Source organism: Dermacentor andersoni, chromosome 2 (assembly GCF_023375885.2).
Source record: "Dermacentor andersoni chromosome 2, qqDerAnde1_hic_scaffold, whole genome shotgun sequence".
Taxonomy (NCBI): Eukaryota; Metazoa; Arthropoda; class Arachnida; order Ixodida; family Ixodidae; genus Dermacentor; species Dermacentor andersoni.
Window position 1 is genome coordinate 135,579,638 of NC_092815.1, and position 15,405 is coordinate 135,595,042.

The window sequence follows — 15,405 nt, forward strand, 5'->3', positions numbered from 1 at the left end:
CGGAACATGTGCGCGGCCGGGCCACGTATATATATAGGACGCGAAAGAGTATTGCGGAATGAACGCGCAACGTAACGAGCACGAATGAAATTGACTCGAGCATGCATACACGCACCGTTTATCGCGCTTTCTGTAATCCTAGCTCCCACCGCCGGACTCGTCGAGAGGTTGCTCAACGAGCGTGCTTTGCAAGAACGTTGCTGCGACGCGCCCACGCATGCACCTATACACGTGCGCTCATGCTTCTTTCCGTCAGCGCGCACATCGCTTTCCTGCGCGGCTTTATCGACCGCGAGCCACCGGTGTACCCCTTTTCGTGCGCGTAGAGCATACGCGAAGCCGGAAAGCATCCCCCCCCCCCACCTCCCCATTTGCCACCGCCACCCCATTTAAACCAGGCCACCTTATATCTACAAAGCCCAATACGTATATTACGTAATAAACCCGAGCCGCCGCCGCCGTATTACCCGCCGGTAAGACGGGCGTGATAAATGCATCCCTTGCATAAGCAAAATTGCTTCGCCGGACCACTTTTGGTGCTCATCGTTCTCAGGGCGCGCGGTACTTGGTTGCTTTTTCCGCACTACATTTCCCGTTTTTATATGCCCAGACTCGAAGGGCGCCTGTATATATGGAGTCCTCAGTAGCACAATGAGAGAGAGAGAGAGAGCGAGAGAGATACGCCGCGCTCTCCTCCTTGTTCCAATATCGTTACGCCACCCATGCACTCTGGCCGATTAGGTTCGATACTGGTGCCGGAATTTCGAAGAATGCTATAGGGAAAAACCGCAGCTTCGCTCTCCTTTCACGGGAGGCGCAATAAACAAATAGTAAAGGAAGCCCCCCCTACAGCAGTACGTATATATTTCCCCATATACGACTAATATAAAGAAAACGAGTATACGGATCCTTATTATAATTAAAGCGGGCGACGAAACTATATAGATGAATGGACAACTATAGTTGGGAATGTTCGAAAAATCGTGCGTAAATACAGGCTACGAAAGGTATTCTGGCGAGTTTGAATTGACCTGGGTGATTCTTTTTTTTTTTTTTTTGTCTGCCCGGTCTGTAGCCACGTTATCAGATGCGTATTCTCTTGGACGGAGGGGCCCACTTCATCGCACAATTTTCTTTTCCTTTCTTTTTTTCTAAATATATTTTACTACTACTACTATGCTGTTCTACAAAACGCATGAAGTAAATAAAAGACACATACGGCTCGACCAACAGGAGATAAGCGGTTCTACAGACGAAGCAATAGCATGCACCTGAGAGCACCGAAGCAATTGACTAACTGACAAAACAAGGCCCGGATTCACACACACACAAAAAAAAAACAGCACTTACGCGCTAAATGTCTTTCGTAAGAAAAAAAAGAAATCCCCGCCAATTCTGGTGCTGGACATGCGAAGACAACCAGCCAAAGGCAAAGTCCATTTACGTAAGGGAAGTTTTACGAATTCGGCTCCAAAAAGTGCACTGCGCAGTTTCATGCACCACTGTATAAGGCCTACGCATGACCCGCATATTCGCAAAAACCGAACGGACGATACGCAAGATAACATTATATTGCTTTCCTATCATTCACCGTTCACGACTGACCGGTCCCGGTGATAACCTGGGCGGTGCACCACTTAGCCATGGCCACTGATGAAGCGCGAAAAATAGCGTTAGAATAGACTCCTTACGTTATCCCGGCCGATGTATTCATCTGGCCTGGATCGATACGAGGCTACTCGTAAAAATCTGCCTAAAATACTGCCCCGGAGCGACGATGGTCGGCTTTACCAACAAAGAGGCGATAACAGAAAGCCTATACAACAGCGCCCATAGGGGAGATATATGCATTCGTAAATACAAGCAATCCTTGGAGGTAGTAGCTTTAGTTCTAGCCGCATGCAGTGTGTACCTCCTCCAAATCGCTTCAAATAAGTATACGAAAACGGTACACCTGAACAGGAAAAATAAATATTTAATATGGAACCACGTGGAGACGGGCACGACTTCTCAACGAAGAAACGTTTAATTAACGTATAGTCAGACCTACACAGCTTTCATTCTGTTATCTGGGCGCCGTGCGGGCGTTGATTAATTGTTACCTCGCTATAGAAAACGAGCATGCGAGTAACTCGCGATAGAAGGCAGCGGCAGCGCACACTAGGACGTGCGATGCGCTGAAGACAGAGGGGTTGGGGGTGGAAGGAACCAGGCACAAAGAGACCACCAACCAGATAGCTGCGGTGACGGGCCGAAGGCCTTAGCCTTCCGCCCCGTCACCTTCACCGTGTGTGCCCTTTTGTCCCTTTGTGCGTCGACTCCGCTACGCGGCACGTCCGTCGTATATGTGCGACGACGTCTGCGAAGGGCAGCGGAAGAGGCGCAAATAGTCTTCGCGTCCTTCCGTGCGCGGTTGGAGTCGGTGTGCGCCCATGACACCCCTTCTTTTGTATTTACGACCACTACAAAAAAAAAAATAATAATAATAACGACTGAGCCAGTCCTATTGCGTAAAGAAACGTTAACCTATAAGCTTTAATGCCCGTGGTCAGTTTAGACTAGTAGATATATATTCGTTCACAGCTCTGTATTCATTTAATGTGCAGGAAAAAGTTGAAGGGAGGGCGTGCCACCCCTTCTTTTAAATCTTGCGAAGAAAACTCAAGGCTGCTATACGTAATTAGTTCGGCGTTCACGCATCGGAGTACTAACTCGCATTTCGCGCCCGCTTTAGCACAGGAAAAGTTATTAAAACTTGCTAAGATGAGTCAAAGTATACTTCAGTACGCACTGTCGTCCTTGTTTGCCAGTGCAAAAGTAACTATAGACCACCAGAGCGGAAGCTGCCGAAATCTATATGACATTTGCGGTGGGCTGGCGCGGGAACTGCAAGTGTTCTCCCTCACCTTTTCTTCACAGTAACAGATGCATGCGATCACGGTTACTATGCTTCCACTAAGACACGCAGTACACGGGGCGCTGTAATGTCCCACATACGAAGTATCTTTTTGCCAGCCCTTTTTATAGCGCGAAGACAGCACCAGTGGGAGGAAAACTTGCACGCGCGAGTCGTATAGTCAAACTCCATTTCGTGTTCGTGAGGACGTACAGGGACAACCCGCATACGTGGCGACCGTCAACGTCGCAAAGTCACGCACGTTGCTGGCAAACCCAATTGAGGAGACGCGGACAACGCAGTGTGTGGCAGTATAATAGTACAGCGAATCTCTTCTCTGGACTCCCGAGAGAGCGCCGACGTCTCGACCAAGTTATTCGCGCACGCCATAACCCGACTATACGGGCCTAGTATACGGTTATCGCGCGACGGTGGGGGGTGAAGCAGGAGGAGAATGGGGTGGCTCCCGGGACCCGAACAGGTCTGACCAGTGTGGGACCCCCCCCCCCCCCCTCCCCACCGGGGGACACTATATACTGCGCTCACGAGCGAGGTTGAGGGGAGGGGAGGTCCGGGGCTTCGGACCGAACAGGGTCCCGCTTGCCAAACGCGTGCGGCACTGTATAGGCCACCTCCTATATATGTGGCTCGCATACGGCAGCTAGCAGACAGACGCAAATGGAGGAGGCGGCGGGATTGAACGAAGGCATGAGGAGAGGCCGACGTGAGTCATCACTTCCTTTCCTCCGCCTGCTTCGGTACGCTCGTCTTATATCCCTCTTTTTTCGGCTGCTTCTTCGTCTGCTGCTTTTTTGTTTAAACCGCGGCCAGAGCGTCATCTCCTTTTTCGGTCGCGCGCGTGCGCGAATGCGCCTATCTATGCGTATATCGCAGACGAGCTCGCCTTATATATATACCTATATATATATATATATATACATCTCAGTGCGGCGGGCGACGTACGCCCATGCAGTAAAAAAAACTCGCCGTGGCTGGAGCGACCGGTTGCATCCTTCCTCAAAGCCAACGGGGTGAAGGGGAAAGGGTGGCATATAGTGCAGTCGAACGCAGCAGCAGGGGCAGCAACGACTCCATGGGCGTCGCGCAATATCCTTCAATCCAAACCTTCGCCCTCCCCCATCCTTCTAGGGTCAAGAAGTCCACGTCTCTCTGCGGGCGTCTGATAGCCAGCCTTTCTAAAGGAGAGGCGAGAGGGGAGCACCATGCACGCGGCACGTCACACACGCGCGCAACACACACACACACACGACGGCGCAATGGCACGCGCAGCTCTTCGTATAGGACCTACTGCAGAGTGTATCTCTCTCCTTTTTTTTTTCTTTCTTTCTTTTTTCAGGTCACCCAGTTTTTGGGGTAATGGAAAGAACAGAAGAAGAACCGTTATTGGAACCAGACGACGTCTCGCCGCCGCCCCCTGTGGGGTCCGCTGACGGGTGACGCGCGAAACGAAATGAGAAGGACAAGGAGGGCATGGAAGGAGTTTGATGTGAGAAAAACGAGAAAGCGGCTAAAGAGTAAAGGGTACGAGAAGCAAGAGAATCGCGATTCACCGTGCATCTGCACCGTGTATGTTACGGTGTCTCAAGACCCATATTACACGGGTGTCGCCGGCGCCCGCCGCCCTACTCAACACTCCCGACTGGGCCACCCCACTCGCGTGAGCGTACTATAACGTGCGATAGAGACAGCCGGTCAGCACGCCTGCGGCGATTAGCGGGGCACCACGAAAAAGAAGCTCCTTCTGCGACAGTCTATCTTCCCTTCTTTCCCAGCGCCGAACAACCCAATATCGAGAAAAATACTTCAAAACCCGCGATGTCACGCTGGCGTAGAGTTGCTCAATCTTTCGGCGCGAAATTCAGAAACTGGGAGTTTGTTGTTCTTCGTTTTCTCCAGGAGTAATCAAGCTTTCTATTTTTTTTTCTCCGTCGAATAAATAAAAACACAGCGTTTTGAATGAATCTACCTTGTCAGTATAAATTGACAGATTGTGTTGCGTTATAGTTTCCTTTTAACGCCCAACCCGAGTGCGTGGTAATATATTGCGGCGACCTGGCCAAAGCACCCCCACAAGTTCTACGCAACAAATACAAGGAAGCAAGCAACGGGGACAGAATGCCGTCTGTCTGGGGTCAACTCCACTCGCTTCTCCCCCGTTTTTTTTTTTTTTTCGTTTTTCATACGGCAGAGAGATATGAGACAGTGACCCAGACACGGTGGGATCGAGACGTTCAGGCGACGCGTGTATACAGATAGCTCGCGAAGATAAAATATTCATATTCAAGCGCGCAAGGCGGTAGGTGGAGCCGCGTTTAGCTGATGTATATATAAGAAGGATATCTCGCATGTCAGGTTTGCAACATCGCAACTGTCAAAGTTAAAAACAAGAGTGCACATTCCACGCGTGCACAAGAAAGAAATAAAAAAAAAAAGAGAACATTCGTCCTTTCATGCAGTTATACACGCGTCATTTTTTCCCCCCACGAACTGAGAATATAAGCGCGTAAGAAAGGTGAAGACAAACTTGGTGGCACCGCCTACGCATCGTCCCGTTTGAAACAAGGCGCTCCTCAAACGCATGAACCCATCCATCTTGCCGTTGTAACAGTTCGCTGAGCGATGTTTAGGTTTGGTAGGCGGGCGCTTAACAATCCCAGGCGTATGCCAACTCGTGCTTCATTGCGAAACGGTTTTCGCTTCCGACAGTTGTCTCAGATCGCACGTCTAGCAGTGCAGTCTTACACTGCTAGCTCTTGGTTAGAGCTGCCACTGTACAGCTGTGTGGCCACGGCTCATCTCTACCTCCCGAAGGTTTGGATGGTGACGAAGAGAGAACTTTTTCACTATTTAGGGCAGTGTAGCATAACGCATGCAATGACACACCGATTGTGGATTCCTTAGCGTGAAGACCCCGCGGACTTATAAAGAGGCTGTCGAACGAGCCAGATTCCACGCCTCACGTTTCACACTTGGCTGGCACCGAACGCGTTGAGTATATATACCTTCTCTTTGACTCCACGCTGTTTTTTCCCTCAATGTGCCGGAACAAACTCCCGTGGCGTCGAATTTTACTGTTGGCTTTTTCGGTAAGTAGGTAATGATGGTGAAAGAAGAAACACACACACACACACACACACACACACACACACACACACACACACACACACACACACACACACACACACACACACACACACACACACACACACACACACGCGCGCGCGCGCGCGCACGCACTCACGCACGCACGCACGCACGGCAATCGTCAAGGCCACCAGTGGCCCACCCAAAATAAAGCTAGGGAGAAAACGCGCACGCCCTAATAAAGGACCCCTCGCCTCATGATGGACCTACGCAGAGCAACAAGAGAAGAACAGCTGCGCACACACGGAGAACACAAGGAGGAACGCGAGGGTTAACAGGGGCGGCGAATGGGGATCCGGCGCAGGTTGCCGCCGAGGATAAATAGAAAACGCACCCGCGAGGGCGGCGCTCATTTGACCAGAAAGGGAAATCAAGGGGCTGCGGGAGCAGCGCTCCCTCCTCTATGCGCTCAGCGGGCGCTCATCGCCATTGTGCGTTACCTCGCCTCCTCGCGACCCGAAAGCCCGCGCCCGCTGTTCTAGCTCAACCTGCGCCGACGAAGCGACGGGGATACGCGTGACGCGAAGAGAAAGCGGAGCCCACAAACGGGGCCCGCGCGAGGACCGTATTTCGATGTCAGCATGGGGGCGCTGTCACGGGACCTTCGGTCGGGCCCCGCGGCCAACGCGAGGAATTGGAAATGACACACGCCGGGTCCGGCTGGGTTTCGGCGGCACCCGCTGACGCGGTAATTGCTCGCGACCGGCAGCGGGGGCGCGGGAAAGAAAGGAACTGAGGGAAAGGCTGGGAGACGAGGGAAATTTAGGTCTCGAGCTCGGCCGCCGAACAAAGGCAACGGAAGGAGCAGAGAACGTTAGGCGACGGCGTAATGGCGCGGTACATCACGTGTATACGAAGCGAAACGCCGCACGGCGCCGTGGTGCTTCGGGTAGTGTGGACCGCGGCTGCACTATACGAGGCTGCAGTGTGAGAAGAAAATGTACGAAAAAAAAAGTGATGAAGCGAGGGAAACACGAAGAGAAGAGCAGTGCACGCGGTTAAGACCAGAAAACACTGGAGGTCACATACAGATCTCAGACACGTACGCACAAACTGGGCCGCGGAGTAGGAGAGAGCGCAGCGCGAACGCTGAAATACTGCTGCGGATGAAAAAAAAAGAGGGGGGGAGAGAAAACACTAAACAAGAAACAACGAAACCGAACGAAAAGGTGAAAAGCAGGCTAACAACAGCAGAGAAGAACGAAAGGCGGGGCGGGGCGCTATAGGCCCTCAAAAAAAGTTTCTCGGGGGAGAAAACGCACGCCACACGCGGGGCCACTTGCGCGTCGGCCAAGACTCGCGAGACGCACGTTTCGTGACCATGCACGCAAGTTCGCGCGTGCGAGCGACGCAAACGCAGCGAGGGAGGGACAACAAGAAGGACAGGCTCGTCAAAATCGGGGCAGGCGAAGGGCGCGAGGGGCGGCGGCGGCACAATGCACGTGTATCGACCGAACAGGAAGCGCGGCGGAGTCGCCGAGACGAACGAGAGACGGCGTGCGCGCGCAAGAGGGCGTGTGCAGACGAGACGACGTCCGGCGAAGACGTACGCGCGCGCGCGCACACGCCTCCCATGCAAATAATGCACGCGCGTGCACACACACACACACCGGTGGAGAGAGCCCATATGCGCACGCCCTGCAGTGCTTCTCAAGCTCGCGATCTCCAGCGGGCCGCCCGCCAGTGCGCATGCGCGCTTGTATACATAGACGCGGTGGTGCCTTTCCATCATCCGTTGGCGACGGACGCTCTGAGACTGCAGGGTGGACGCGCGCGCCTTTGCTTGCCCAAGCTCGCCCGTTCGAAGAGAACAACAACAAAAAAAAAAAAATGATCGCCGGCCACGGAGCAAATAAATGCGCATCGCGTCGCCGGAGCAATCCATGCGCTTCCCCCGTTCGTTGGAAAGGCACGCCCCCCGCTCGTGTAGCGTTTCGGTTGCCTGCGGCTCGTCGGAATCCGTGGGACATGCGCGCCCGCTTTCCATTGATTCTGCTCCGACTGCGGAATTCCGTCGTCGGCAACTGCCCGTTTCAAATGTCGGTGTGACGAAGAGGGAAAAAAGAAAGAAGCAGTGATTGTAGATTGAGTCGATCACTAATATACACTTCAGCTAAGAGAACACACCAAAAGAAAGGGAGGGAGGATGTTAACTCATTTACTGTGAACAGCAGACGACTGCGTACCCCACACAACAATGCCGGAAACCACACCAATGAGCAGCACGCCGTGTCCGCTACACGGAAACCTTGACAAGACACATTTAGAGTGCCCTTCGTTACGCAAATTGTGCACAAAAGCATCTCTCAACGCTGGCGAGATTGTTTGATTGCTTATTTATATCGAGCATGTAGACGCAACATCCTTCTCAGTGGGTTTGACCCGAGAAGGAGAAAGAAGATCGCATATGGATTGAAAAGATAACAACAACAAAATAAAAGAAGAACCGCAGAAGAAGAAGAAAGATATAGGCAAGAAACCTAACAGTCTACAGGACCCAATGAGTCCAGTCACCGGTTGACGTGTTCACAGTTCTGCCGAAGCCTTCTGCAAAGCCTGTGCGCACCGCACAAAGAATTTCACCCAGGGAGGACGAGCGGTGCACAGACGAGAGAGCGCAGTCACGTTCACAGCCTCCACCATCGCGTTCGTGCCATCCTATGTGCTATTCCGATCCCTGGCTTCTCACTAACCATTCTAGCCGTATATATTTCCATAGAAATGCGACTTCACACCCTTACATGATGCACTACAAAAATAAAGTAAAGATTGTCCTCGAGCTCACTCCTTTAGGTGAAGTGAAATCCCCTGTCCTTCTGCCCCTGCTCGGCGCTAATATTTTTTTCATTGGAAAAAAAATTCCGCTAGAAAGCGCCGGAATCCAAAGCCCGCTAAGGATTTCTCCGAGTCCGATAAGAATTCAAGAACAATTCCAAGGCAGCTCGAATACGGTGAGCACAACGTTGTAAGTATATCGCGTCTGTGAATTATTGGGAACATGTATATAATCGACGCCGGAAATGCTGTAGCAACGCACTTAAGCGCCAGCACTGGGCGCGCCTAACATCGGCAAACTGCGGACGAAGGCATGCTGTAGATCGTTTTCTTTTTTTTCGTGGTCATTTATATACACTGCGCAAATCCCATAACGTCCTGTAAGATCGAGCTCGAGCTGTCCGCAACGCCACGGTTAATGTAACGCTCAAAACGCACACTTTAAGTTGTTCTCACTGGCTAGACAAGCGTGATACGGAGATAAGATCAGCTATGAATAGACGCGCATTGCAAATCAGTTCTGCCGCCGAACCCCGCAAGGTGGAAGAATCTCGGACCAGGACGAATGTTTCATCTGGGAAGCTTTCTTTCTGAAAAACCCGCAAGGGGCTTTCTTTGTAGCTTCGTGCTACCAAACGGGTGGGTGACAATTTTTTCCCCCGTTTCATGAATAGAGGCGTATAACCGAAGAAGAAATCTTCAAGATTTCAGTCGCGGGATAATTACTATAGCTAGGGTCATTTGCTAAAAAGCGAGCGAATTCCAGTTGAAATAAAGCGCCGCAGTTCAGAGCGGCGAATAGCAGGTGCGGCGAAAACAACGACATCTATAGTTAAGTGTTGTGCGCTGTAACTGAACAAAAAGGTGTCTTTCCATATAGTTGCAGCGGTTGATCGTACCCGCCGTGGTTCCTTAGTGGCTATGGTGTTGGGCTGCTAAGCACGAAGTCGCGGGATCGAATCCCGGCCACGGCGGCCGCATTTCGATGGGGGCGATCGAAATGCCAAAACACCCGAGTACTTAGATTAAGGCACACGTTGAATAACCCCGGCTGGTCCAAATTATCCCGGAGTCCCCCACTACGGCGTGGTTCATAATTAGATCCTGGTTCTGGCATGTAAAACATAATTAAATTTTTAGCGGCTGATTCCTTTCATTCGGGTACGAAACGCTGCGTAAACTGCATACACTTTGGCAGTGCTTCCGACACACACATCATGCGTAATGACGCACTTTTAACCCTGCGTTAATGGACGCGGCCTAGACGCTTCAGAAAAATTTACGAAACAAGCAGCAGTGCAAGCCAACGAATGAACTCAAGCTCATGCACTTTGCCAAAAGCCGCGAGCGCGTCATGGCCTAGACTGCCAGCCTGGCTCAAGACTACGACTCCGCGTGTCGGTAATCGAATAACATCAACGGGGGAAAGAAAAAGAGCTAGCAATTTCTGCGGACGTCACTCCACGTTCACTCTTCCCCTTTCTTTTCTCGCCCCCAAGTATTCCAGTCTAAGCCTCCAGAACGCTGGCACGCGCCCTGGATAGCATCCAACTACATATTAGCCGAACAGCATAAAAAAAAAGAAAGGAGAAGAGAAAGAAGTAAATAAATAAGGCAAAGCGATCGACATCGGACGACAATCGGCGGATGTTGGGCGCGCGTTACAAACAGCTAGAGAAAGCCTTCGCAAGAAATTCGGCGCCGCGTCCGTCTTCCGAAAGGCTTCTTCTACGGAAGGCATCCAGATGCCCCGCCGAGACATATTGCCAACGTGACGGGACCAATGCCGGCCGCAGACGCGAAGAAAACATCGGCGTGACAGCGGGCCACGACGCCGCCGGCGCCGGAATCTGCGAACCCCGAGGATTCCGAAGCGGGCCTCATCCAGATCCACGTTTCATTCTTCGTGCGCTCGACGCGAGCGTATACACGCGCTGTCGCATATAAACACGTCTCCTACTCCCCCCTACCTTCCCTCCCTCCTTTACAACGTACGCACATGTATGAGTTTACACATGCGTGCGCGCGGTACAGATGGTCTATACGTACCCGCCTCGCCCGGACGGGACAGCATGTTGAATGGGCGAAACAGATTCCTCAGCAGTAATCAGGCAGTTTTCGGTCGCCGCGACAACGCTCCCTTTTCTTTTTTTCCTTTTCTCCGGCTGCTCCGATGAGACGAGGACAAGATCCCGCGAGCAACACACAATACACACGCGCGCGCGCACAGGGCACTGGCTGTATCGCGGGCCGCAGACTCGAGGGTTCCGTCAGCACCGGGGACCGCGCGTGCACTGGCAGTCAGCGTCAGCAGGCGCGCTGCACAAGCAGCGGAGGAGACGTCGAAGGAGGGAAGGGAGAAGGGCGCTGGCAGGAGGGGAATCTTACGTCGGCGAGCGTGGGGGGGGGGGGGGGGGGGGGATGGTGGTGGCGGCACTAGTAGCAAGAAAGCCGCAGCGGCGAGCAGTCAATGACCGCAGAGGCAGGCGAAGGCGCTTGTTTCCGCTGGGGGGTCCGCGGCAGCAGCAGCAACAGAAGAGGCAAGCAGAAACCCGGCACCGTGAAAGCGCAAGCACGCGACCGCGGCTCGCTGACGAAAGCCACACCACCACCGCCGCTGCAACAGCCGCCGCAGCGAAGCCAGTCAGTCAGTCAAGGGGGATGCCCCGGTCGACGCGATCTGGGGACTGGGTGGTGCGCACCAGCAGCAGCCAGCGTCCGTCCGTCCAACGCCCACCACCGCCGTCACCCTTTCGTCGACGACCCCCCTCCGCTCTCCTCCTCTTTCGGGGGCCCACCGTCTCGTCTCCTTTTAGAACCCGTTACGCCGGGTCTGCGCTGGTTTATTTATCGGCGGTGGGGGGCAGCAGCCGAAGAGAGAGATTTCCAGAGGGGCGGTCTCCCCCGGTAGCTCTCTCTTCTTGCCCCCCTCCCCCTCTCCGATATCACTGCCGCCCCCCACCCCCACCTACCTAGTCACCCTTCTTTTGAAGAGGATGCTGCTCAGGGAGCATCGCGGTGGCGGCGGCGACGCACAGACGAACAGGAACTGGCGGCGGCCGGCGTAGACGCGAGGGGACGACCCCGATGTTACTCCGGCTGTTCTGGGGAGGGGAGTGCCCCCCCCCCCTCCCTGTACCGCCGCCCTTGAACTCGGGCGCGGCACGCACCGGCCACGGTGGCTTAGCTCTTGCTCCCTTCTTCTCTACCGTCGCCTCCTCCCCGATTCTTCATCCAGCGGAGCCTCATCTTCTTACAATACCCCTTCTCCGCGAGCAGGACCAGCGAGCGCGCGTGCGCGCGATCTCTGTGATTTCGACGACGGCGGCGACGCGCGGGTGCGAGGACGAAGGGGGGAGAGGGACCAGATTGGCGGTCGGGAACAGCTCGCCATCACCCGGTCGGCAGGCAGTCTCGTCCAGATATGAGCGCATTATATTCGGGTCAGCGACGGCGCGAAGTGCGCGACATACGAGAGAGAGATACGTCGAAGCTCTGAAATGTGAAAACGAGAGAAAGATAGTGAGTGAGAGAGAGATTGCGCACGCTGACACGGCACGTGTGCGTAGTCATCATCAGCGGTGCACGATTTTTATTCATTTATTTATTTTTGTACTTGGCAGTACTCTTTTTCTAAGTAGCGCGAGGTACGTAGTCCGGTACCCTGGAGGCTGCCAACGGAGGATCCGATAGCAATCGCCGATATCACGATTGACGGATGCGAAAGAAACGTGCCGTCCTCCGAACACGTGCATGATAAGCGTGGAGGAGGTGAGAAAGATAGGTGCGCAGTATTCAGGAGCACGATCTCCGAAACGACGTAGTTAACAGATTGGCGCAACGCGCGAGTAGCTCGCCCGGCCCTGTCTGCCGAAGAAGAGGCGTGCGGTTTTGATTTGGTTCCACACGGTCGGCCCGGTCTAACGGCTTTTCTATACTTCTTTCTTTATATTTTTTTGGGTTCTATATAAGTCTGACGGCCTAAAATGAGGAAAGAACTCGACACAGTATAACAATGCAGGTCGAGTGGAAAGGGCCGCGACGGCGAAGAACCCGTTCGTGACTGCAAGGATGCTGCGCGACCAGGCGCACACACATTCAAAGAGCCTGCGCGTATGCAGGCATCGATTTGTGTGGTGGGATGTACTCGAACGCAGAGCGCCCGAGACTGCGGGCGGGCAGGGAGGGGGGGGGGAGGGGGCAACGAGAATCGATGAGAAAGAATAGGGCGTTTGATGGCGGCTGCGTGCCGTTGTATCGCTGGGTCTTGCACGAGTCATTGAGCACCTGGCCGGTCGTGGCAGCCGCCGTCGCATTGTGCATCCAACATGCATATATAACCTTGCGAGACGGACGTGGATGGCTGCAGGGCGAATGTGTAGGCGCAGAGACTGGTGCGTTTCGCAAGATTGGTTCGCGTGAAAAGAAAGCAAAGATTCTCGTTCCCCTCGCTGGTTAAACATAAAGACAGTTTCGATATAGTAGATGACGTATATGTGAGAACTCACGAGCAAGGACTTCAAAATCAAAGTGAATTCAGGGAGCTAGTGAGGTTGCGCACATCGCAGCTAAGACTACTCATGGAGCACTGGGCTGTTTCGGACACGTCGTGAGAAGGGGCGGCCGGAAAAAATAGATATCGAAGTTGGTCTAATGGACATGGCTAGACATCTCGATTATACATGTGATACGGCGGAGAGGGAAGAAAGAAAGACAGTCACAAGAAGAGCTTCAATGGCGCCGGAGTTGACAAGATTGCTTCCTTTGACAAGGATGGTTAAGCGTCATGAAACTGGATACGAAGTCTGCCGACGCATCCTAAACCGCTCTGAGCGCTGCTAAGTGTGATCTTCCCTCCACATGACATAAGAGGGCGGGCCTCGGCAGACTTCTTTGGCACGCTTCCACGGCCGGCCACTGTCCGAGGATGCTATCTTGGGCTCGTGGACTAACCCTAGCCGCCGCTTAATAAAGACCGCTGTGCGTTTTCAGCCGAGACAGCGGTGGTATGGGCGCCTAGCATAATCATTGGATTTACACTGATCTTTTCACTCGCCAAGCACTGCGCATAATAGTAATACCTCAATACCGACATCTATATACGCTTTCACGTTAAAAACGGAGAGTTGATGCTAAGAGCACTGGTGCGCCTCTTTGGCGAATGGTTATGCTTACACCCCTGCGTTCTTTCCTTGTCCCTTGCGAGTATGAAAACAAAAGCGATTTGTGAACTGTTAAATGGTATTACGTCTGTTGGCGTGCTATACCTTGCAATTGGAGGATGATGACAAAGGCTACATATATGTCACTTTCGACGCACCTCAAGAACTGCCGAGGCCGTGCGCAGCTATCTTAAAATGTTTGCCAAAGCTAGCTTCTCCGCAAGAACACAGAGTGTGTTGGGAAGCCTGCTTCAATCATTCATTCTGTTTGATGGCAGTGCATACCACGGAGATATTTATGTATTATTGCCTGGTGTTTGCCTCTGTGCACCCGGGAACATTAATATGCTAACAAGAATTTTCGCTTTAGACAAGTTAACCAAAGAATACGTCCCTCACCCAGATGCGTCAGGAGCGATCGAGCCCTCTCGACTCTGAGGGAGGCCCTGAAGCCATCACCCCACCAAAACATCGTGTGCCTCCCGCACTCAATAAAATGATCTGACGGCTCGCAACGCAGCTTCCCGTGTGCAACCCACCTTCTCAAATCCAATGATAGCGGTAGCTAGCGTGCTGCAGCGGCGTAACCACGTGACGAATACAGCGCGGCGGCTTTATACGTACTAGGGAGCACACAGAATGGAAGCCAGCATCCTCTGTCGTTTTGTCTAATAGTAGCCTTGAAATAATTTCTGACGCGATAGCAACTATAATGTCAGTCTGTTTCGGCCATTCACTTTAATTAACCGTAAGTATATACTCTGGTTAATTGGTGCGCGGTCATCAAACCTTCACGAAAGCTGCTGCCGACGGGCCACTGTGCCACGCGCGCCATTACACAACAACGTCCGCAGAAAGAAAATAAACACGATCAGGCACGCCGAAAGAAAAGAGCTTAAAAAGAGGGGCACTGGGCAAATTGCGAGCCTGCTTGCGTAAGAAGTCCATCCAGCAGAAGGAATGAAGAGGAGCGAAAAGGGTTTAGCACCGCGCGACTGTTAAAGCCGTGCGTGGTGGCGTTCTTTTATATGTCGGCAGCTCGAAACTCGGCAATGAATAACAGAGATCGAGCAGATGAATTAAACAGGAGATGAAAGAACACACACACAGAGATATACTGGCGGGTGATGTGCGAGAGAGAGAAAGAAAGAAAGAAAGGAGCTGTAAACGAAATAGTATAGACGTGCTGAGCGGACACACGCACGCACGCAGCATCAAGCGATAGCCAAGGTTGTCGCGAGGCGTGCTTCGTTAAATTACTACACGCGCCGCAGTTCTCTCTTTCGCGCACAGGCACCGCAGGCGGCTTAAGAGCGGCGGTCGCGACGCACAGGCCGTTTCGACAGAGAGGCGGGCGAGGCGTCCACGGCGAGAGAGGGCCATTCCTCGCGCCGGCGGCCTAGCGCT

General features: G+C 53.0%; 1 protein-coding gene across 3 annotated transcripts in view; it reads right to left on the reverse strand.

Annotated features, from left to right (window-relative positions):
- The window catches only part of LOC126540672 (uncharacterized), a 163,909-nt gene that overhangs the window by 41,397 nt on the left and 107,107 nt on the right, over positions 1-15,405 (reverse strand). The window contains exon 1 of one of the 3 annotated variants that reach the window (XM_050187507.2): positions 10,886-11,135. The exons of the other annotated variants lie outside the window; for them this stretch is intronic. Within the exon in view, the coding sequence (XP_050043464.1) occupies positions 10,886-10,910 (25 nt within the window). The 5' untranslated portion in view covers positions 10,911-11,135. Of the gene's footprint in view, positions 1-10,885; positions 11,136-15,405 lie in introns of those variants that run through there. 3 annotated transcript variants of the gene reach the window in all.